This window comes from Toxotes jaculatrix, chromosome 2, assembly GCF_017976425.1.
Source record: "Toxotes jaculatrix isolate fToxJac2 chromosome 2, fToxJac2.pri, whole genome shotgun sequence".
NCBI lineage: Eukaryota > Metazoa > Chordata > Actinopteri > Toxotidae > Toxotes > Toxotes jaculatrix.
Genome location: NC_054395.1, coordinates 13,482,367 through 13,506,786, shown reverse-complemented (window position 1 = coordinate 13,506,786; position 24,420 = coordinate 13,482,367). Strand labels below are relative to the sequence as shown.

Below are 24,420 nucleotides of genomic sequence, written 5' to 3'. Positions count from 1 at the left end.
ACTTAAAGTAATGGATAAAAACCCACATCTCATCACCGCTGTCGTGCAGTTAAAAAGCATCATCTTTTTACTTTTAAAATGTATTTGTTTATGGCTAATGTTGGTTTATAGTATAAGATCATTCAAATCTCACACGATAACAGTCTGCACTGGTCTGTAGTGCTGGTTATCAAGAGCCTCCACTAGAGGGGACTAGTGTGTTTTTGTTAAATTTCAATCTTCAATCTTCAAAGTTTGGCCAAACAACCCGATCTACAGGCATCGTTCTCAGCAGCATCACCACCCTCTGGTGATGGACAAATGGGAACCTATCAAGAACACACCAAGCTGATCTTCAACCATGTTACCGCAACTAATTAATATAAAATATATATAAAACTGTCCTTCAAATGATAAGGCTGGAAATCTTCTTTTCATTTCATCATCAGTAAATCCCACGAAAGACTGAAACCAAGAATGAACTGATTGAATGGACAAGTATTGTCTGTGAGGTCAAAGTCTGAAATAGTTTTGTCCTCTGTGACATACAGCTCCATTGTTGTCATCAGTGAGCCACACTGTTACACTGCGTGACATGTTTCCTCATTATGTTGAATTATTATGAAAATGAACATTGTACTTTATTTTGAGTAAATCCCCCCCCACACACACACACCCACCCTGCTACTCTAAACACCTCACACTGTACCAAATGTGTATGAATCTGCATCTGAAAATAGTCCCCTCCAAATGCACTTTTAACTGCGCCCAGCTGCGCCCAGCTGATTTATTTTTTTAGCCTTTTCAATGTGAACATTGCATGGGAACACCAAAAGTCTGGTTATGTAAGTGCATCTAATAGCGTCAAACTGCTTCTAGCATTTGGAGAGGTTGTGTTTCTCCGTCTCTGGCATGGAGCAAAAATCTCTGACAATCCAAATCCAGAGCAGCTTCAGTGGTCACCTGCTATTCACCACATAATGAGGACATGACTGCAGTTAAAGGATTAAAGGAAAAAATTCACCCTGAATCCCTAAAACCTGCTCAAGTCTTGCATTTCTGTCTCATTTTGCAATTTAGGAGGGAAGTTTTGTTGTCCTCCAACAGATAAGTGGGCAAACGCAAGAAATGTAAACTTCAAAACAAGATGCATCAAGCACAGTCAGTGAAAACATAAAATATAAGGTCAGGTTTTAGTGGCAGCTCCTCAGAGTTAAACTTCTCTCCAGACACTGTTTTGCACTAAACTTAAACAGTTATACAAGGAGGGAACCAGAGCAGGCAGATACTAATATCCTCACCAAACATTGCCTCAATACACAAGACGTCATATGCTTTGAATTAAGGTGTACAACTGCAATGAACTAGTGCTTAAGCAGAAAATCATATAAAAACAGAAACACAGTTACAAAGTAACTCCATTATCCCAGACTGATCGTTACCATTCAGCCGTATTAGGCTGGTGTGTTTTTTGTGGTGTGTTTAGTTGGTATACACACTAAAAGCCTATGAGAGTGAAAAAATCATTTGGAAGTGGTAACTACACTGAATAAATCTAATATATTGAGAGCAATAAACATAGTGTAGCTTCTTGAGGGTTTATCATATGTCTTATTATTCATTAACATCAATAAATGGATCTGCAGCAACCACTTAGTCTCATTGTTAGGAAATGTCATCAGTGTGAAACGAGCAGAGAATAAGGACAAACCACTGACTGCGTGAATGACGGAGCATTTTCAGTCTATACTTACATCAAAACTACATCTTAAAACCTAAACTTCTGTCAAAGTGTGTGTCTCCTCATGGCAAATGAATACAAAGCCAGAGACTGCAAGGACATTTTTCATGCTAAAATTTACATAATTATACCCTTCTCTCTTAAAGCTTACATTTCAAATTTTAGAAGGTGGTCGTTTATTATCCATACAATAATTAAAAGTAACAATGGATTGGAGCCAATAAAAACACTACAACAGACTAAAGCCCTGTGGTTTAAATATGGAGACATCATGATCACATGACAACGGCGGGTTAATGTATATTATCAAATTAACAGCCGATATAAGATGATCTGCTCATCATAACAGATCATAGCACAGATAATTATAAAACCTAGGTCCATCGACTTCGAAACACCTGTTCCTGCAATTAGCTGGCTTTAAAACATTATGTCCCTTTAAGAGGAAGGAAATTAAAGGGGGAAGTGAAGCAAGAGGGCACTACTTCCTCGTAGCCCTCACAATCAAAACATTATTTGTGCGCAATGGGTGAGTCTGCATCCTCGAATGGACATTTTCTAATCTAACGCTTGGCGCACATCGTCGGGAAGCTCCTCGCACAGCGTTCGTTGCACCATGCTACAGCTGAACGACACGGTGGAGCCGGAGAGCCCGGGCGCTGCGGTTCTCCACCCCGCAGAAACCGAGGAGGGGGTCGAGGTTGCTTTCACGCCGCCGGAGGCCGGACGAAGCCTCGGACACGGAGCCTCCGTGGCCTGCTGCCCCCCGTTACAAACGCTGACACCTTTTCATGTGCATAACCCCACAGTGCAGGCGAAGGTGAAGGACTACTTCGTGTTCAGGGTAAGTTGCTCCATAATACATAACGGGTTAATCGGCACCTAGGCCGATTTATTTTGAATCACACTATATCTTCAAAACAACCCCCTACAATAATCTGATACTCTTAAAGACGTCTGTGGTAAATAAACACTACGACTAACTCAACACGGTTGTAGTGTATTGTTTAAGCTATAACCAGGACATAATAGGGGAAAGGGGGACACTGTCCTCTCTGAGATGATGCTGATGATTGACGGTTGTGTGATGCTGATCTCAGCCAGGTACCATTGAGCAGGCTGTGAGCGACATCAGGACGGTGGCACTCCCTTCTGAGGATGGAGAGGTGCTCAGTGTCTGGCTGCTGGCTGAGTGAGTATCTCAGCAGCAGCATGCGATGGTTTTTATTACCAGCCTGAGACATGAGGGGACAAGGTCTCATATTGTGATTCAGAATGTAATTTTTGTCAATTGTGTGTGGGACTTTTACAGAATTGACCACTGGAACAATGAGAAGGAGAGACTTGTGCTTATAACTGACAGGTAAGTCAAAAAAAAGTATATTTTGCTGACTCATAATTTGAGTAAATGGACCACACTACGTATGACATTTGACATTGTCTGTTGGGACAATTTGTCATCTTTTGGTTGTGTGGGCAGGTCACTGCTGGTGTGCAAGTACGACTTCATCAACCTGTTGTGTCAGCAGGTCATCAGGATCTCTCTCAACGCTGTAGACACCATCTCAGTGGGCGAGTTTGAGTTCCCACCTAAATCCCTTAACAAGTAAGGTAACACATTTGAGTCAGCCAACAGCCAATTAGTGTTTACTCTAAGTATACCATAGTGCCAGTGTCATGAATAATGCCAGTGGCAATGCGTTTTCACTAAAATGTCGCAGCTGTGATTGCGTTGCTTAGATGTAAAACCAAATAAGTTCCCTTAAACAGTCAACTTAAGCTTGAGCTGCTGGTGGTATTACTGTTACGTATATTACTACTAACTCAGTGATTTTAAAAAGTTGATTTATGTAATACCTTTTATAAAATGATGTACAGGAAAGAAAAAGATTAGTCACACTGGTTTTACACTGCTGTTTTTTTTTTTTTTTTAAACAGGAGAGAAGGCTACGGGATTCGTGTCCAGTGGGACAAACGTCCTCGGGCCTCATTCTTTAACCGCTGGAACCCCTGGTCCACAGACATGCCCTACGCCACCTTCACAGAGCACCCTATGGCCCATGCTGACGAGAAGGTGGCCTCCCTCTGCCAGGTATAATCCCTGGAACTAAATAAGGCTAAAAATGCATTATGAATAATTAATCTAGTGGATTATTTGACATTTTGAAAACATCTGAGGATTCAAAGCTTCAAATGTAACGTACTTTTTTGTGTTGGGCTTATTTTACAAGACAAACAATGGTGACCACCGGTGCTGCAGTTCATTCATGCACAGAAGGCAGCAGACACAGCTCCAGCAGTCACAGGCCAACTGAAAACAATAGACTGATTTCAGCCTTAAAGATAAAATTCACTCCTTGAGAGAAAGATGGTTATTCATTTAATTTAAATCAGTATAGTCCTGACTTTGTGCATGAACAGTTATTTGTTTTTTTTACTTACTGGCATGGCAACAACAAGACCTGGGGCAAATTTCTGGGGATATGAATAACATTGTGTCATTCAGAGCCGTTAGCATTGCTACATGTATTGAACAGACTTCATTTGGCTGTAAAGTCTGAATCACATCATCATTCAAAAGCAACTTCAGATGCTCTCATTCTAGACATCTTAGTTTTACATAGATCTACATTGTCTACGATGTAAAATAAAAAAATAAAATAGAGAAGGAAGTTTCTGGAGGGGTGTTCTGGTTTTAAGTTCTTTTTTTTCTGCTGTGCCAAGTTGGACAACTTCAGGACCCAGCTGGTGCAGGCAGTGAAGAAAGCCCACAAGGAGCACCCCATCCCCGGTCGGGCTAACGGTGTCCTGATCCTGGAGAGACCGCTGCTCATCGAGACCTATCTAGGCATCATGTCCTTCATCAACAATGAGGCCAAGTTGGGCTACTCCATGACCCGTGGCAAGATCGGCTTCTAGAAGCCTCAGTTTGTCCAAATTACAACGACAGAGTTCAACCCATGTGTCTGTGTTACACTGCGCTGTCCGAGGGAAGCTGTCGCTCCACCACAGTGTGATGTGCAACCAATCAGTGTGTGTAAGTTGAACCCATGAGATGTCCACACCTCCTTAAGTTGGTGTCACAGACAAGTGGTCAGCCTAGCTGTAGGTAAATGATGTGCAGCACTGCATGGACTGTCTACTTATTTGTTTTTTTAGTCCCCCCCCAGTCCCTTTCTGCCATACCCAAGTGGGCCCTCAGGAGTGAAATCCCATGAGATACAACTTTGAGAGAAAGGACACAGCAGTTGCTTAATCACCTTTGTACTTATACTAGATCGAGCTTCTTGTAGTCTCATGCTCCTTGTTTAACCGCTTGCTGACAGACGGTAAAAACTAATGTGATGTTTAGATTTTGGTAGAGGAGTTCTAACATCAGGGTTGTTGTTTCAGGTTTAAAGGTGAGCTTTGTGTCAGCTTTTCTCTGCATCAAAAAAAAAGAAAAGGCCAGAGAAAGGAGAGCCATCAGACGGTAACATCCGCCAAGAATATGTTGCGTATTTGCTACATTAATATGGTTTGAAATGAAGGATTGTGTTATTCACATCATAGGACCATAGGGTAGAATGGTCTTGGAATGGAACAGAAGCTGATGGATTGAGTTTAATGGTCATGTCACATGATTATTGTAATAAACGTTACTAATAAGGAAACTGTTCCAGGATCTGCACTGCTACACTGAAAAGCTCTAGGCTCAGCCGTGTTATACTTGTGGAAAATAACAGCTGGGTTTTTTTCTTTTCAGCCTTAATGAAACTTGTTCAGTGGAAATGATAAATGACATGTTGTGACCTTCCTCTCCTACAGGCCAATGTTGTGCTTTCCATGCTTATATTTGCCCAAATCACGTGTTTGATCAGAGTAGGGAGCTGCTGTACCACTTGGAGAGGTGCATTAGCTACTACAGATAAAATGGTCTTGTATGTTACAGATGTTTTACGCAACATGAAGTTGTAAACCACATCTTTATGTTTGTTTGTAAGTTGCCTTCATCGTTCTTTAACATTTGTTTTTGGCATAGATTTGCACTCAGCTGCATTAAACTGCAGCGAGAATAATGGATGACTTATAAAATGAAATACAAGCAAACAAAGCTTTGTATTAGTTCATTAACTACATACTGTATGTATCTTGTGAATAGGGTTTAGGTGAAATTTCTTTCTCTTTTTTTTTTTTAGCTGCAACCTATCATACATCATTGTGCTACCAAAGGTTACAGACCATATTTTCATGCTCAACAATGCCAATGAATAATTGTGTCCCAAAATGCCTTTTTTTTTCTGGTCTTAACTTGTGCATGTTCCCTGCACGTTGAGTTTGCATGACTGATGTTTTTTAAAGGAATATCCTAAATGAATTTGTAAAAAACAAATTAGGTTTTATTTATCTGCAGTTACTTTGACGTGGTTAAAACATGAATGCTTCTATAAAATGAATATTTCATTGCCAGTTCTTAAGTATTTTATTTAGGGATTTTGAGAGAGATTAACTCATTATTACAAACTTGTAGAGGGTTATTTTTTGTTCTAGATATTTGTAGCACAGTAGCCACAATAGAGAATAATAAATGTCTACATGTTCTTGTCAGAGCCTCAGCTCTGGTTGTTGTAAAATTACATTTACATTAAGTTTTTACTGTCCAGGACTGCAACAGAGTGATTAGGTTACAGTTGCAAGTGACTGCACACTTTGATTTTTATAAATGGGACAACATACAGTTGATGCCTTGAAGCCAAGTAATACAGTCCTAATATATTTAGTCCTGCCTGTTAATTTGTTGTTTGGATATTTACTTGTATTTCAGTTTGGTCATAGCGGGTAACAACTATTAAATTCTATCAGTAATTATACATATTTGCAGATTAAAGATAATGTCACTCATGTCATAAAGAACTGCTTTAAAGTTACACACTGAAAAACCTGTCTCATGTTTTTGTTCCACCAGAAAGATCCAGCATCACAAACACAAGCTATGGGGACTGTCTGTGTCTGTTGAGAAGATTCATTAGTTTTAACTGTTGTGTTTTCACTGAAACAGCTGAATGAAATACACCATTGTCTGCAGGTTACATGTCACTGAGTACGCAAATGGTTTTGATGAACTGAAAAATTTAGATGCATAAATTTTAGTAATTCACCTTAAGTTGCATTATTTATGACAAAATTTATTCAAAATAGTAACACACCTTCATGATAATACACATATAAAATAGGTCAAACTAAAAGTACACTGAAATCTATAAAACTTTGTAAACATCTATCTTCTCACAGTGGTTGGAACTAGTGCTTCAGTACAAATTTATTTAATTAAAAAGTGATATTTATCCGACACACTTTCAATGCGACCAGAAAAGGAACCTCTCAGTAACCTGCACTGAGGGCTTAAAGCTTGGTGAGCAGCTACAGTTCAACATGGGAAAGGAATGATTTAGAGAAGGAGTGTTCCCAACAGTCTTTTGGTCATCACCTTAACACATTCCTGTGTGCTTGTGGCTACATATGAATGCCATGTGATCCCGATACCTGTGTTTTTGTGCGTTTTACTTATTCTCCTGGTCACTGTCCATGTAGCACAAACACAGCTGCTCCTTTCCGAGCAGGATCAGAGAGTCTCCACTGCAGTGCCAGCTTAGTGACTGGACCTGGAAACCACCTGGCAGGAGAGAGAAAGAGAGTGTGAGAAGGGCAACTGTGATGACAACACACCTACATATAAACAAGGTGGAAAAAAAATTGTCCATCTTCCAAGAATCCACACTCAGGTTTGTTACTAAATCCAAGGCATGAATCATTCTGGTTCCAATTTCATTTGTTTATTCAAAACAGAGCTGGCTTAAAACAGATTTAAAACCTTTGTTCCATTCAGATGTATTAAACTGCAACAGGTTACACCCCCTGAATTCTTAGGCAGATTTTAAAATTTTAATTGTGCCTAACACAGACTGTTTCTATGCCTGTCATGGCTTAGTCTGAGTGCAGATTTTTATGGCTAACTATGAGTTTGTCCCACAGTTTAATGCTGGTTTGATACCTTCTCACTATTCTATCCTTTTATTTGTAGTATTGTAAAATTTAATTTTTTCTAAATGTAAGAGCTTTGCTTTTGCTTTTATTGCCCTGTGTACACAGGGTACCCATGCAAAAGAATGGACTGCCCTTACTGGAGTAGTATAATGAATAAAGGTTGAATGAATCAAAATGAATCTGACAATGGGTATGGTCAATGTTCCCCTCGCACAGGAAGGAATAATTTGAGCTTGAAAAGTAAAAAAAACAGCAGCACGCACTTCATTGGGATCAGTCTACTGTCATGATTTCAGGGGTTAATAGTCTTATAACTGAAACAGTGACCTCTGGCTGCCAACATGCAGAAGTTGCCTTAAGCAGCTTAAATAAACACAGTGGGAAGGATGTTATGGTGGTCCTCTCCAACATCTAAGATCAATATAATCCAGCTGTGTATTCCAGCTGCTTAACAGTTTCAGTTCTCAGTGACCGAGTGCGTTACCTTCAGAAGGGACTTGGACAGAGACGCAGCCTGCTGGGGACCAGAGATAGAGTTTGGTGTTGGCTGTACACAGAGCCAGCCGGGGGCGTCGGGGGTCCCACTGAAAGCAGCGCACAGCTGATGTCTGCTCCAGCACAGCCTCCAGGCTCATTTTCTGCATGTCCCACACCCAGACAACACTGGCCATGTTGTCTACAGTCAGAGAAACACAGATACACATTCAAAACCACTCTCAGCTTAAAGAGCTATGAAGCATTATAGCACAAATAAGTGAAAACAAAAGTGGTGTTTAGGACCAAAAATGTTGATGCAATTCATACAGATAATACAGTTTTCTTGGACTCACCATGAAGGTAAAACTGAACAGCTGTGAAGTCTTACCGTTTCTGGTAGCTAGATAGCGACTGTCTGAGCTGAATGCCATGATGGAGACACCAATCTTGGGGTTGGCTCGGTCTGGATCCGGTTTGACCACTGGAATTTGGACTGGCAGTGAGCAGATCTCATCTGGATGAGGCAAAAACAAATTGGAGTTTGTGATTCGAGTTGGTTACTTGAACTCACCTTTCTAAAGAATGGAAAAAGGCAGACATACATTTGCTCTGAGTGTTGAAGAGGGTGCTGCCAACGGTGATGTTGTGTAGCGACAAGTCATCACTTCCAACAGTTGGCCTTCTCTCTACTTCCTTATACACAACCTAGAAACACAATAAACAGTAAATAATTGAACTGCAATGGCTGCGAGGCTCATCGTGTGGGCTGGAAAATACTCACAGCTTTCGTACTGTTGATGGTTGCAGGGTGGTCAAACTGTGCGATTTTCTTCCACGTGATGTGATTGAGGATGCGCACCTGGCATGAGGACATTAAAGTCTTTTGTCATGTATTTTGAACTGATATTAACAACTGCACACACAAATTGTAGTTTAGATAAAAACATGTCAGACACTTTACTATTCTCACAATACTAATAGTACTTTATTTACAGACATGAATGAATCAAAGCCTGTTTACAGGTCTTGGGAAGCTCTACGGCATATGTGAAAAAGGCTGTCTCAGGAGAAGTACAACGCTAAACTGATGGACTATTCTTTTAAGGCACACAGCTTTACAACAATGCTTTTAACTTCTGTTGTGTTGAGCTATAATGTTAGATCTAATCTCTCAAAGTCTTCAGCCATCATCAGTTTGTCCATACTTTTTCATCATAGCTGCCCATGGCCAGGAACTGACTGCTGGGGCTCCAGGTCACAGACTTGACACCCAGCGACCACTCATACGCACTGTAAGTTGACAGCAATCGGCCATCCAGAGAATACAGCAACACCTTGTACTGCGGAGAGGTTACACACACACACACACACACACACACACACACGAAACAAACAGTTCTGTTATTCTATTTATTTCACCACTGGGCTTGGATAATTGTTGTACTTTGGCAATAAGGATGCTTATCAGGTGACTCCTTCAAAAACACAGTAAGTGTATGACACTGTCAAAGGGCTTTTTAAGTTTTTTTTTCCCTGTTTCATCAGATTACAGCTTTATACACAGATATATCATAAATCTTTGTCAGAATTTCTAATGTTCTAATGCTGCTCTTCTTACTGTTGTATGGCTGTAACATGCAGATTTCCCCTATGGGCATCAATAAAGTCTTTCATCTTATGCATATCATCTTGTGCAAGGACACTTGAGTACTTATGTTAACAGATATTACACATACCACACAGGCCTAAAAAATCAAACTATTGAAAATATGGTTGTCTACTTTCACGATGGCCCTTGACTGCACTCCAACTTCAGCTTCTGTGTCTAACTGTGAAACAGTGACCTCTGTAGACTGTTTTTAGTCTGACACCTTACGTGGAGATCTACTGGAAAGAAAGCATAAGTTTCTTCTCAACAAAGCGGTCAGGATGGTTAATCTAGCTTACTCTATTGTTGAAATTTACATCTGTGTGGCAGCTGACTCACCTCCAGACAGCTGTCCCACACTGCCAGAACACAGCCATTGGGAGACCACTCCAAACCTGCCAGGTCCTGTGTCTCAGTCTCAAAATGCTGTAACACAGTTAGAGTCATTCAAATTGATTTACCAAAAAAAAAATGTCTCCATGCATCTGCACTGTGTCTTGAATGATGAAAGTTTACTCTCCATCTTTCTCCTTCTCTTTACTCACGACAATTTCTAAGAATTGATATTCTGATTCTAAGCAGCAGTGAGGATTTTACACCGTGTTGTAAATCATACTGTAATGCAAATCATTTTTGAGATAATTTGCAAATTAATACTGTCACAGGCTGAAACTGTAGATGTTTTTGGTCACCTAGATTTAGGTTTCTTCCACAGTTGCTTACTTAGCCTACTAAAGTGCTAAGTGTATTTAAATGGTCATAAAACTCAAGTGAATCTTAATGTCCTACTTACCCTGAGTAAATGCCAGTCGTCACATACAAAAACACTAACATAGTCTTTGCAGTCACGGCGTTCAGCCAAGGCCATATAGCAGCCATCTCTGCTGAAATCTATACCTGTGGATGAAAGATGATGGGTGAAAGCTGTAATTTTATAGGCAACTACCAGTTGTGGCAAATGATCATGGTGACAATGACATTGTAATGGCTGAGTTTGACTGAAAAATCTACTATGTTTTGGAAAAAAAAACTAAAAATCAAACTAGAAAGACATGCATTAGTTAGGTTTAATACTTACATTGCACACAGTAGCATACTACAGTCCTTGTAAAGCAGGTATCAAGCAAACCTAACAGTTTTCATATTTAGTTTTTGGCCACTTTAATCAATACTGAATACTGAAAATATTTGCATTTCATCAAAACACTATGAGCTGACCAGAAGAAAAGGAGATCCTAGGTTCTCATAACTGAATGTGTACACTCGTGGTATACTGTGTATTTCAGCCAATGAAATTATCGGACACTTTGGCGCCATCAGGCCTGTGGTATGTGACTATCATGGTCATCTTATCTATATGACTGCTGTGAGAATACACGGGTTGCATAAGGGCATAGTATTGCATTTGGAAAATGGGGAGAGTCAGAGACAATCATTTTTCCCCTAGCTGCTGACAGGCCTGTTATGAAGAGCATGCCCCATTTACTGAAGAGGGGCACAGCTGTCAGCAGAGAGGACCATAGTTTGGCCACATACCCAGGGTCGCGCCACAAGGTAAAGAACGGAATGTGATTCATGGGGCATGCTGAGGCACTCAGATTGCTGGCCCTGTCCTCAGGTAGTCCTGGTAATACAGATACACCCATAAGCCAAGAGGAAATAAATAAAACAATATAATTCTCATACTCACCCTTCTGACATGCTTTGGGATGCTTGATGTAAGACACAGCTTTGGTGCACAGGGACCAGACGGTGATTCTCAGCTGTCAAGGCAACATAGAAAAGAGGGAGGGGGGTGGGGGGGGCAAAAAACAGTGGAGTTTCTTTAAGTGAAAGTATGACAAGCAAGTGCACCATGCTACCAGGGAGCACAAGTGGCATAAATATATCCAAGCAAGTGCCTGAGGAATTCAGAACATATACTGATGACAGTTGCTATATTGGCCATTTTTTTATTCTTTCTGTAATTTTTTAACATATAAACAATTTAAATGTGGTAAATAAAGAACTGTGACCAAGATATGTGCTGCATGGGACATTTTACAGTTGAGAATACTCTCAGCAGTGCTCTCTGGTGGACAATCTCTGTAACTGTTTCTAAACTACCTCAAATAAATCTTTAAAATTTGTCTGCAATTTCTTATTACTTACAAGTAAACATAAACAGCATTGTATTTGTCATAAGCTAAAATTAGACAATAATATGGGTCATTCTGATATATCAGTCAGGTTCTAATCCAAACACCACATGTAAAAGAAACATCTTGGATGAGAAATTGAGATTTGAAGTAAACAATGATTTTACAAGCCACTTTGAGACAAAAGTATTGGAACTAGATACCCTCTCTACTGCCATGAAAGACTCTAGTCTATAAGATATCTATTTGACCACTAGTCTTCTGTAAGACGATCATAACGGAGGCTGTGATCTAATAAGCACTGCGCATGATGACTGGGTGCCAACAGCAACCTATTAATAAGAGCTCAATCAACCAGGCCTCTAGCCTAATGAGGCCTCTGAGTGCTCCTCTGCACCCAAAGACTTGTCCATCAGCTGGACAGATCCAGAATACATTCCACACTAACATGGTCCATCATGCCCTTTAACGTCTGTGGACAGAGAGTCTTATGTCTCTGAAGAGGCCTATGATAAATCTCCATGAGGGATATGAGACACTGGCATGGAGCCCCTCCATCGTTAGATGGATGGTTCTGTAACTAAGTGGAGTGTTGTCAGTGTCCTTCCACAGCGAACGAACACATATCTTTAAGGTTTACGGTCAGTGACTGGATCAAAAGAGATTATACCAATTACATTATGACTTGAGCACATATTAAATCAACAGATCAAAAGCAATATCTCAACACAGCAGGAAAACAGGACTGATTCATTTAGTTGCCAAGACGTAATGTCAGAGAAGTTTGCTTTAAGTGTGACAAATTAACAGCAAGTTGTTAAGCCAGCAGGTTGTATGCATTGCCACAAATGAGAAGCAGTGCCAAAGAATAACTATCTGGCCACAAGTCGGCTTAACAAAGAGATCACAGGTGTTAATGCTCAGTTTTGACAGCAGTCACTCAAATACCCACCAGTCTCACTTCAGCAAGACCGATGCCAACAAAAGCAGGTGGCCCTCATCCAGCAGTGCAGCATGTTTTGACCCACGGACCAGTATGAAATGAGGCATCTTGCCATTCAAAAAGGAAGGAGCACATGGCAACCTTTGAGACGCTGTTTGTATGACTGTACAGTTGTCTGGGTGTTAAGGTGTTCACAAGGCAAGTTGCTGTTGCAATCCCACTGCTAACAAAAACAGGCCAAGAGCAACCATATACATTACATTTTATAAACAAAGTCAATGTTACTCATAGATGGCAGGGGACATCTGGCCTATTTAGATATTAATATTCCTCTTTTGTATATTATAAAATATATAGTATATAATCTGCATTCATTTCCTACAGGCCATTCTCTAGGCCACCACATTGTGAAGAGTTATGGAGTTTGACAAACTGTTCGATAGTTGAGGGTCGCTTCACTGAAACTGCACAACAGGGAGATGTTTGGTTCACTCCTCTTTTAAACTCAACCTATGACAGAAGTCATTACAAACAATCTGAATAGCAAAGGCATGTAAACATAGTACTGCTCCATTACGGGTGTTAAATGCATGGTCCTCATACCTTCCTTTACAACTTACAGAAAGCCAATACAATGTGGGTCCATGTAGTCATGTCTGATCATGCTTTGAATGTTCAAGCTGTTAAAATGTTGAACTAAACTGGTTATGCACGCTAGCATACAAGAGCAAGAAGCAGCAAGAATACTGTTAAACACATTCCTTTTCTCATAGAGAAAACAAGTAAAGTCACCTCAACAGAAATGAAATATTACAGGTTTAACAAATATGTGAATTATAATTTTAGCCACTGTGTTATCCTCAAAACCAAGGTCTGCAGACAGGAATGCACACAATGGCACTATACTGCACCATTAGATTTTATTGTTGCACTGTCATGCAACACCCACACCACAGGCACCTTCATTAATGATTCTTCAAAAAAAATTCTTTTGGGCGATAAAAATTTAAACAGACCATTAATCCTGTATTTTGCATTAGCAGAGCTAAAACTATTGAAGCGACAAGGTTTTCATCACAGTGTCCAGACAGACATTTGAACTGAGCCAAGTCTGTCACCTAACCGGGCTGAAGTGTCAACCCTCCTGTTTGGTCAAGACATCCAGCTGTGTAAGCCCTGTAATAACACCTCACTGCACGCTTCCTGGACATCCCCTCAGACACGGTGCCATGGCAACCAATATCAACAGTGCTCAAACACAAACACACTTACACTTCTTAGATGCCTTGAACCCACCACATAGGGGATGCGGGGAGATCAAGACCCGGAAGGCAGTGTAACTTTAAACTGGGTGGAGGAAGGGTAGCATGAGGAAAATAGGTGGGAAATGCTTTTCCATGTGGGGTGGTATGCAATAAGATCCTTAGTTGGTAAAGCTACCCTTTAGATGAAGTATCCTCACCAAAGGTGAGCAGCAGCTTGGGGATGGGGGCAAAGGAATTGAGGGTGGGGTGAAAAGGCAAAACTCCAGTACAACAGCTGCTGTTTATCCATCAGAGATGGAAAAATTCACGTCTGAGCCGGGGTTAGCATAAATGCAAGTGGTAATCAGTACTGGCTGTAATTACAGACAGGTATATCTTTTTATTTTAGTACTGATTTGATCACTAACTGCACAAGGATTCAGCAATGGGAGATGCTGCTTCCTTCAAATTTTTTAACCAGATCTAAAAAAGCTGTACAAATACACTTCTGTAGATATGTTAGGGAAAGACAAGCCTCTTAAGACACCACCAAATAGGACAACTGTGGCTAATTTCTTCCAGCACATCCATTCGATATCTATTAGAAAATATTCATATCAAGAAAACCACTGAATTAGGAAACATTCCCAACAGGACAGCTGTTGAGCAACATGATAACTACGATCAATTGCAGGCTAAAGTTACTGACAGCAACCTGGAATAAAACCTATCTATCAGCCATTCTTGTTGCACGCCTAGGCGAGTGCAAGAGAATGGGTGAGTGTATTTGATGCCATATAGGCCTATCTGTCAGCAGAGGATTAGACTGTAGGCATTCCACATAGGGAGCCATCTCAAACTAATATAGCCTATTTCTCCTGTTACAGCCTCATGATTCTACCAAGGAACTGGAGCTTCTCGCAGCCCACACATAGGTATGGGTGAGCTATTGTCCCATGATGCAGTGCAGCAGCTGACTACGTTTGCAGTTTAGTCCTGAAGCGTTGCTGCCAACAATGCTACACGCTAGCAAGGCTCCAGCAGTACTGGCCAAGAATGCTATTGCTAATCCAATCCCAACAATGTAAAAACCATTAGAGAGGTCAAGCTCAATGATGTCCTTGGCTGGAGTTTTTCCACCCTCAGTTTATCACCACTCAGCTGGTAAAGGTGGATTAGCATGGACGTGCGAGTGACATTTTGTGAGGTCCTAAGATAAACGATCGGAATTCAAATAGGAGACGACTAGCGTGAAGTCTCACAATACATAGGCTAGGTTTTAGCCATGTGACTTTCTATTAAATCTGTAACATGGCGCCATATATTTTAAAACGGTTGTTTTGTTTTTGTTTTTACATGTCCTCCTCCAGGAACAAAGTATTTCTACCTTAAAGCCTTTAAGGAATGACTCAAGAACATTTCTAGAGACCTGAAATAGCAGTGCTCCCCTGTAGGTTGTCTAGGAGCTGCCAATGAAACCCTTGTTAGAACCACAGACCAATATACTTAGTCGTTCTCTTATTGTCACATTGTCATCTAATAAATTACTGTATACCTGCAAATCAAAGAGATCTGAAGATATTCTGTTTGGGATTAAAAAGAAACAAACACGCTGAAACATCTACACAAAGACAGCCTGACACACACACACAAACACACCCACACAGCCAGCTAAGCAGATTTACTGACACACAGACAAACACACAGAGGCAGGATCCACACCATAGGCAGCTGTCCCTAAACAAGTTAATATAGCAGGCTGTTTATGAGTGGAGCTGAAATTCAAGCCTGACACGAACACCCGTCTGGTATAGCCTTAATGAAATCTTGGGTTGGGGTGAAGGTAAGTTCAGTGGGCCCCTTGGCAATGTGGTAGCCTGGTGCCTCTGTTTAATTAGTTTTGCCAGTGCAACTACAAAAGGATGCTCAATAACGGTAAGCAGCACCTAAACTTCCTGCTCATATCTAGGCACGTGATAGGGGAAATGAGTAACTTCAGGTGAGAAGATGTAACATGGAATACAACGAAAATCTTGTCAATGTTAAAACAGAAATAAATAGCAATCAATAATTTAAAAAAAAAATCTGGCCATGACAATCTACTGCCTGGTTGCCAGTATCACAGATAGTGATTTGGAGTGGTCTGCTTGAACAGAATTCAACTGCTATTTGCACATTGCGACTTAAAGGTTAGATTTACGTTAACTTAAGTGAAGTGGACTATCATTATCTGACCTTTGTACATCACTTTGCAGTGCTAATAACAGTATAGGATTACCTCTCTGTGAGTTGAAGTTAAAAGGAAACATATAGATGTCTCCAAGGTAGGACAAGCATCCCTAAAAACTGTCTAAATTGTTTTAGGGAACTCTGGTATAGGTCTGCAAATAACAATTACTTTCATTATTGATTAATCTTATCTTATATAATCTCTATCAATCTTTCTGTCTTTAAAGCCAAAAGTCATCAAACTGCTCCCTCACCAACACCCCACGTATCCACTTTACATAGCACAGCAAACGCTCACAACTGAGAAGCTGGGACTAAAAGATGTTTGACATTTTTGTTTTAAAAATAACTTTAAAACAACTGATCGATAATCAGAATATCTGCCAATTATTTTTCTGATGATTGGATTATTTCAGCAGAACATTAAAAAAGGAAATGAATGATGGTAAGCAGCTCAAACGGGTGATGAAGTGATGTGATTAAGTCATCTGACCGATACAATGAGAGAAAAACTACTATTACCGCCTTGAGGTTTTATGCCTCGGCCGACCAGTCAAGTTGCAAGAAATGTGGACACAAACTCCCCTTCTGTTTCTGAGGCATTGAATAATGGCCAGAAAAGCGGTTCAGTATGATGTTACTGTGAGGTTGACCTTTGACCTTTTGGATAGAAAAGGTCTCTTTTCACATAGTTTTTATCCTATTAGACATTTGTGTGAGATGTTGTCATAATTAGTGTACGAATTCTTGAGTTATGGCCAAAAATGCATTTTGTGAGGTCAAAGTGACCTTGATCTTTCACCTGCAAATTGCAATCAGTTCATCCTTGAGTCCAAATGAATGTTTATGCCAGATGTAATTAAATTCTCTCCAGGAGTTCCTATATGACATTCACACGAATGGGACAGATGTGAGGTCTCGGTGACCTTTGACCTCTAAAAGTTTATCATTTAGTCCAAGTCAACGAAGGTGCCAAGTACAAAGAACTTTACAAAAGGACAGATGGACAACCTGAATACAAAATGCCTTCCGCATAAAAAAAACTCTTGATATTGATAGTTTGAACTTGTTCCTTCCTGTGCTCAAATATAAAATGACTGCAAGTCAAGTATCACTCAGACTTTTAAGGCCTAAGATGTTCTGCACAGGTGCCATGTCTCCACAGGGAAAAAGCCACCATTCTTTTCCATCTTATTCCCTTTTTTCCTTTTTGGAAGATGCAGACAGACACAAAGCAGACATTCCACAGACACTTGCACTCCCTGCTCCCCTCTCCAGACCAGACACAGTTGTGTGCTGGGCAACAACACCTGTCAAATGATTCCTGGAGTCAGGTTCAGCATTACAGACGCAGCCCACCACAGTGCCCCCATCATTCTCCACATGGCCTGAGGGTAGCTGCTATATCTTCCCTTACAACACGTGCTGACTGTGGAGTGAATGTAACAGGAATTGGGAAACAGAATGGAACTAAATGAATCTTTATTAATCTGTGCTCAACTCTGTATACTTTTATAAACACTCAACATCTCTTGGCTTTGATTAATCAAACTGCTGCCATATACTAGGGGCTGAAATTTTATCAAAACTTTCAAGGTTTAAAGGAATAAATTAATTCATACAGTTCTGTTTCCTTGTGAGAAACACATCCCAGAAATAAGCTCCTTTTCATCTTTAGTTGCTTTCAAAGTGTAACCTGTGGTTTGATATCACTGTACTCAGTCAGCTACAGTAATAGAAACATTAGACCATTTCACTCAATGGCAGTAGATTTGTGCAAAATCTACCCAATGATCTCAGGGTGGCTGATTAAACCACTTAGTAAAATATACTTTTTAAACTTTTATTTAATAGCCTCTTAGGAATAGAACATAATTAAAAGGACTTGCTGCCAAAGAAAATACCACACCTACATCAGAAGGGCACATACACGTTGCACCCATGTCCCAGAGGTACTTGAGACCCATGTATGACAGGACGCTAACAGGAGGGAAGCTATGAAATCAGGCTGAATACATGCAGCAGGTGGGGGGTGTAGGGGCAGTCAAGAAAGGCTCTGGTGTCTGGCTATTTTCAGGTCCCCCTTACTTGCGGGCCAGCAACAGTTGGAACCAGACAAGCATATGCATAAACACACTTCCATCCGCATGAATGCATGCACACATTCACGCAGCAACTTCACACTTACATGGAACTCAGTGGTGTTGAGAATGTGACGTCCGTCTGGACTCCAGCGCGAGGAGACTAGTCCTATTGAGCCCTCATCAATCTTACAGTGCCAGTCCGGCTGTTCGAGAGACCACACCTGAAGAGAAAGGCAGAGAGGAGAGGGAGAGTGACAGAAGGACAGAATTCAGCCATCACTGATGACATCTCTTACACACAACCTGTATCTCCCTAAACTTGATTTAAAACTGTAAGAAACACTTGGGCATCAGAAACAATGAAAGACTGGCGCTGGATACCCCTTCAAAGGTAAGCTACTTGTGCTGTGATACATATGAAATTGACATTACACTAGCATCCAGAACTTTTTGAAAAGTTTTTTTAAAAATATGGATATTAATCCAAAAAGTATCCTTATTTTCAAAATGTGAATGAGTCATTAACAGAGAGCTGTTGTCGTTGTAAGCTGTGAATAAGGATATGGTGTAGAGGAGGCTCAAGAGAAAAAAACAGTGCGGTTTTAAGACAATTTAACTTCTACACACAATATCTCGAATCTCGTGAGATTAATTCAAAACTCCTGCTAGAAAAAAATTCCTATCCACAAAGAAAAGATGTGAATGTCTGGATGATATTTAAAAATATTTATCAATAATGCTGCTTTTCAACACTCCCTCTTTATTTTATCTTAATACTTAAATTACATATATGACAATAAAATATGTTTACTAAATTCATCTCCCAGTCTGACACACTTTAAAGACCCAAGATGTGCAGGTCTGTACCTACAACTTAAAAGACTACAAAAATCAAAACAAAAACAAATGTTCATGGCTGCTTTATTCTCCACCTATCTACCAGCCTACCAAAATGTCAAAACCAGGTACAACTCAGTTAATGAATAATTAATGTGATTTTTCAAAGATTTGGTTTAAAAACACATTAAATGTTAATGTTACATAGTTTGAAAACAACCCCATAAATACAATCTAGTAAGCTGCAGAAATGTAGTGTTTTGCTTGGCAAAACCACATGATAAATACAGTAATTTAATGCTGTGATAAACCAAGACTGTTGCAGATTCATCTCTGCATTACTGTTTACATCACTCAAAGGTCAAACATTAATGATGCAAGACTACCACCACTTTTGTTCAAAATAACATGTACTAAATCATATCACCACTAACATTATTAGTCTGACAGATGAAGACAGACGGCAGCCTATCACATATGTGACTGAGCATTTACACTACATGCTGAGCCACATACTCAGGTTTCCCCCAGATTACTGTCCCCTTACCTGTACCAGTCCTCTCTTGTACATAGCACAGAGAATAAAGAGAGAGTCAGAAGACCAGTCCATGTGGGATATCTGGTCCAGGCAGGTGTAGAGCTGCAGGATCTGCAGGGTGCTCACATCTCTCACCACTAGCCTGTACTGCACACAGGTAGCCTGAGGAGTATAACCAAAGAGGCACGTCAGAAAAAACAAAACTTCAAATCGACTTCAGTTTATGTTAACTGGCAACCCACCAGTGAGAATCACATAAAAAGTATGACGTCTAATGCATTACACACTACAAAAACACAAATTACTATGTTTTAAATAACTAAATAAATAGATAGATAGATAGATAGATAGATAGATAAATAAATAAATAAATAACACTTACCAAATATTTACCATCTGGGGAAACTTTACAAAGTTGGTTGGATTGCTTGAACACCTCTGAGAAATTCATCTTACGATCAAACCTGTTCCTGCACAGGAAAAAAATAATAATAATACGATATGGCATTAAATTAAAAATCCACTGAGTTTCTTCAAACCTTTAACAACATACGAGATGAGCAGTTTCGAACGACAAATATACATCGTCTCAACTGGCGCTGTTTCCAAATATTAACACGTGATGGCACCATAAGTCCGGACAAAACATACACTTAATACAGTAAACACACACGTTCATCACATACACAGCTCTACTTTAACGCAAGAAGAGTCGTTAGACTGTGGAAAGTAGCTACTCGAGTGAAACTGGGTTTAGCCCGTTTCAAAACAACCTCAGCAGAAAGAGCTACAGGTTGCTAATTACTTACGTTAGCCGTGCTACCCCACTCGCAGTTTTAAAACAGTTCAAGCAAAATGAAGCAACACGTGAAACCAGTCTAGATCACGTCCTCATTTTATTCTCCTGATAACAATATCTCTTAGATAACTCTCAGCCAGCAGATAGCGAAAAGCCAACAATAGTAAGTTACATGCTAACGGTAGTGTTAGGTGTTAACTGTCGCTGGACTCATTCGACGCTAGCATATAACGCTGCTAGCATTTCAGCAGTGAAGTTAGCTAACCTCCACGGTCTTCACATTCAGTGGTTGAACTTACCTCCAGCGTCAATTATGTTTGCATTTTGTCGATTAGTGTACAGACGCGAAAAGCCCCACAAGCACTTTAGAAAAGTCTTTTCTTTGCATGACAGTCTTCGAGGTACCGGTTGTTAATCCGTTACTAGTTTGTTTGTTTGAGCAGATGACGACAGACCGGCACTGTCCAATCATCATCCTTCTGAAGCGTAATGCCTTTTGGGAAATGTAGTTCATCATTGTGTTTTCCTTTTTTTCTGCGTATGTGCGCGTGTGTACCAAATAAGTATAGACTTATGGACAACAATATATTTTTTTAATTACAGGTTAATCAGGTTGTAATTTTAATTTTTTTATAGATTTAAAATGTGTCTATATTTTTATACAGCCTAAACTCAACATTCTCAACATTTTCTTTCATCCATTGATCGTTTTATAGTCTGTGGGATATGTTTTATTCGCACAAACCTGTCTTTCTTTCTTGCTATAAGCCACAGAACAATTTCATTAGTTTTAAAATTCCCCACCATTATCTCTCTGCCGAGCTGGAAAAGGTTTCCCGCTTATGTGCACCCAAACCGCGCTACCGCCTCCCTGCTTCTTCCAGCGCAAAAAACGTTTCACCTCCTCCTCTGTCTCCCTCAGCAAAGCTCACAACTTCCCTGAACAGCATGCAAATCAGTTTTCCTCCTGTTTCCTTGCAGTTAATTTTGCTTCTCCGGAAAGTCAATCATCTCTAACCACTGTTATCATACTCCGAAACCGGTCGATTTTTTAGTTTTTTGTTGCTGTTTTTTTTATGGAGGGTCACTCTCTTGGCATGTTCGATAATAAACAGGCAGGTGCTCGGCGCAACATAATTCCTGCGTATTTGGATTGGAATAATAATAACCTTCAGGTACGTTGGTTTATTTCTAGTTTATTATAGTAGGGGTAGTTATTTGGATATTTATCTGATGTAATGTTGTTTTTTCCAATCACCAAGCAGGCCTATCAGTTTGTCGGCATTTGTTTTCCAAAACGTGACAAAAAGGCAATCAAAACAGTTCTTTTAAACAAGCTTATTGACAAGATTGTCCCAGCTGTCTCGAGAACTGGCTAAGGCTGGATAAGACTCATATTTTTTAAAACGATCCTTTTTTTTTTTTAATCTCAGGTTAATTTTTTTGTTTTGATTTTGTAGTGTATCGAGGTTTTGATAATGGTTTGCATTTTTAAAAGTATAATAGGAGTTAAAATAAATAAATAGGGCTAATAATAAAAATCAGTTTTCTGATTAAAATTTTAGGCTTTAAAGACTATCCCTATAGTAGACATATGCACAGTTTTATTACTTTCCCTATTTCGATTTTTTTTCCAGGTACAAATATATATTTGAAGAAAAAAAAATCGGAAAGCTGATAATTCTTTTTAACATGGAGACAGCTATCATTCTTTTGTTCAGGGACGCTCACAAAAGGCTGTTGTTAAAATTATTACTAATTTATTTCTTCCATATGTATTGGTCATTTCATTGCTTTAAATAGGGGTTACGAGCGACACCAAATGATACATCAGTGACTACGAACCTCGTCCTGTGAATCCTCACATGAAATATTTCACTTGGGGCTGAGGAGAATCGAATCTAAAACAATTTTTAAATTAATTTTTACTCAGTAGGGACTGTGTATTTTCTTTCATAAAATGGCCCTTGGGAAGGAAATGTGTGCGTGCGTGTGCGTGTGTGTGTGTGTGTGTGTGTGTGTGTGTGTGTGTGTGTGTGTGTGCGTGTGCGTGTGTGTGTGTGCGTGTGTGCGTGTGTGTGTGTTGTCATGGGTGCCGTAACCGGGGAGTGGAGACACAAAGTAGAGACAGGTGAATATCAGAGAAGCTCAATGTCAAACTTAAAGAGAAGGTGTGACATTTAGGGAAAGATCCAGCAGAGGCCGTGCTTTACAGGAGTAACACGGGCGTGTGTAGGCCTCTTTGTATACGATATTAGAAGAGGAGAACGTGCTACTAAGTATTAACAATTAATATTTAAATAAATGCTTAATTTAAATCCATGGGATTTATATAGCAGTGATTCAATTTGTTACTCAAAAGCTTATCACTAACTGAAGTAGAAATTGAATTTATATTATTACGTTTATCTATGTTTAGATGTCTATCTATCTATCTATCGTCGTCAACATTTTCTCTGAACTGCAGAAAAAAACGTCTCCCTCTGGTTAAATGTATTCATGGTTTTCCATCGACAAGAAGAAAACTCAAACCAAATAATGTGAAAGACATGTATATATTATAGCTTATGAACGATAATAATAAGCGTGAGCGTTGTAGCTGTGGTTATTTCTGGTCAGGGTAAGACAAGAAGACATCCCCTCCCATGTGGTGCAGGTGAAAAAGTCGTCCGTGTCCAGGCTGAATCTCAGTTACGCCGCTGAGGCCAGAGTTGTCTTTTCTGCTGCTCGTCCTTCAGTGCCGCCTCGTCAGATCCCAGAGCAGCTCATGTGTTCGCGCAGGGGATCTGACAAAGCGTCACTGCAGCTGGGAATGGGAGCTGGTTTTTCTGCGGCGGCAGCCAACAGGGGAACAGCGGGAACCAGTGGCCAGCTGCAGCGGAGCTCCGCAGTCCCAAATCATACGAGCGTGTGCGTGCGTGTGCGCGTGCGTGCCCCAGGCCTCTTCAATGTATATGTTGAGTATTTTTTTATGTTAACAATCAAATTTTTATTAGACGAAACTAAATGTGTGGTAATAGCCTCGGGATCAGCTTGAGGAGCAGAAAAAACAGTCTTTGTTCAACAGTCGTGACTTCACTTTAGATGTTTACAAAGCTGCATATCTGCAATCGATTCAGTGCAGAGCAAAGTGAAAAGACCCCTGTTACATGCAGAATGTAGAGATAAGGTTACAGTACAAATGGAACTATTTAAACTCACAGAGTCACTTTTAGTAACAATCAATTCAGAGGAGAAAAAAAATCATACACGTACATATACCTGCAGCAAAATTAATTCCAGATGAAGGGTGAAAGAAGAGTAATATTTGGGATCATTTGTTGCGGGGTGCGTCTGTTAAAGCTATGCACCTTTGCCACAGTTTTTCTTGTGCGCTCCTTCAGAGAGGTTACTAAGGAGATATGACGCTGCTGTGGTGCGCAACTGTGAATATAGTAAACTTTGGTAGACCCAAATAGTCCGTACCCGACAGGAGTTTGTGTTGCATTTTATTATCAACACATCAAATTGGAGACTACATGGAAACCAGAGACGCTTCTTTGTCAGCCGAACGCGGTAGGTCTGAAGTCCATTTGAATTTCGACTTACTGTTATGACAAGGATTTATTTGACAACTACAAGTATGTTGACTAAACGCCCCACAAAGAGGCCCCGGATGTGCCCCCTTGCAGGTACATTTCAAAACTTTCACCATCACGTCTTAGCCGTTTGCACTGGCGAAATTTAAGTTTTCTCTCAC

At 40.1% G+C, this 24,420-nt stretch overlaps 2 protein-coding genes across 2 annotated transcripts; one reads left to right on the top strand and one right to left on the bottom strand.

Annotated features, from left to right (window-relative positions):
* The first annotated feature begins 2,191 nt into the window (after positions 1-2,191).
* Positions 2,192-6,633, top strand: tprg1l (tumor protein p63 regulated 1-like). The gene is made up of 6 exons (XM_041048485.1): positions 2,192-2,564; positions 2,821-2,912; positions 3,033-3,083; positions 3,201-3,326; positions 3,659-3,812; positions 4,445-6,633. Exons 1-6 carry the CDS (start codon positions 2,337-2,339, stop codon positions 4,637-4,639), a joined length of 846 nt encoding a protein of 281 aa, XP_040904419.1. The 5' UTR covers positions 2,192-2,336; the 3' UTR covers positions 4,640-6,633.
* Positions 6,634-6,867: 234 nt separating this feature from the next.
* Positions 6,868-21,121, bottom strand: wrap73 (WD repeat containing, antisense to TP73). Its single transcript, XM_041048475.1, has 13 exons — positions 20,981-21,121; positions 20,265-20,352; positions 19,892-20,044; positions 18,612-18,728; positions 11,560-11,632; positions 10,663-10,766; positions 10,209-10,295; positions 9,427-9,561; positions 9,003-9,080; positions 8,824-8,926; positions 8,610-8,735; positions 8,229-8,420; positions 6,868-7,373 (listed from the first exon to the last, which is right to left on the bottom strand). Exons 2-13 carry the CDS (start codon positions 20,331-20,333, stop codon positions 7,261-7,263), a joined length of 1,350 nt encoding a protein of 449 aa, XP_040904409.1. The 5' UTR covers positions 20,334-20,352; positions 20,981-21,121; the 3' UTR covers positions 6,868-7,260.
* Positions 21,122-24,420: the final 3,299 nt, after the last annotated feature.

What these genes read in the sequence shown, in the direction of transcription:
- tprg1l (XM_041048485.1), top strand. Translation starts at nt 2,337, where the DNA reads ATGCTACAGCTGAACGACACGGTGGAGCCGGAGAGCCCGGGCGCTGCG. An exon ending in AGTGTCTGGCTGCTGGCTGA is followed by an intron (nt 2,913 to 3,032) that starts GTGAGTATCTCA and finishes GGACTTTTACAG; the next exon opens with AATTGACCACTGGAACAATG. An exon ending in AGGTGGCCTCCCTCTGCCAG is followed by an intron (nt 3,813 to 4,444) that starts GTATAATCCCTG and finishes TGCTGTGCCAAG; the next exon opens with TTGGACAACTTCAGGACCCA.
- wrap73 (XM_041048475.1), bottom strand. Translation starts at nt 20,333, where the DNA reads ATGAATTTCTCAGAGGTGTTCAAGCAATCCAACCAACTTTGTAAAGTT. An exon ending in ACAAGAGAGGACTGGTACAG is followed by an intron (nt 18,729 to 19,891) that starts GTAAGGGGACAG and finishes CTTTCTCTTCAG; the next exon opens with GTGTGGTCTCTCGAACAGCC. An exon ending in CCATCAACAGTACGAAAGCT is followed by an intron (nt 8,927 to 9,002) that starts GTGAGTATTTTC and finishes TTGTGTTTCTAG; the next exon opens with GTTGTGTATAAGGAAGTAGA.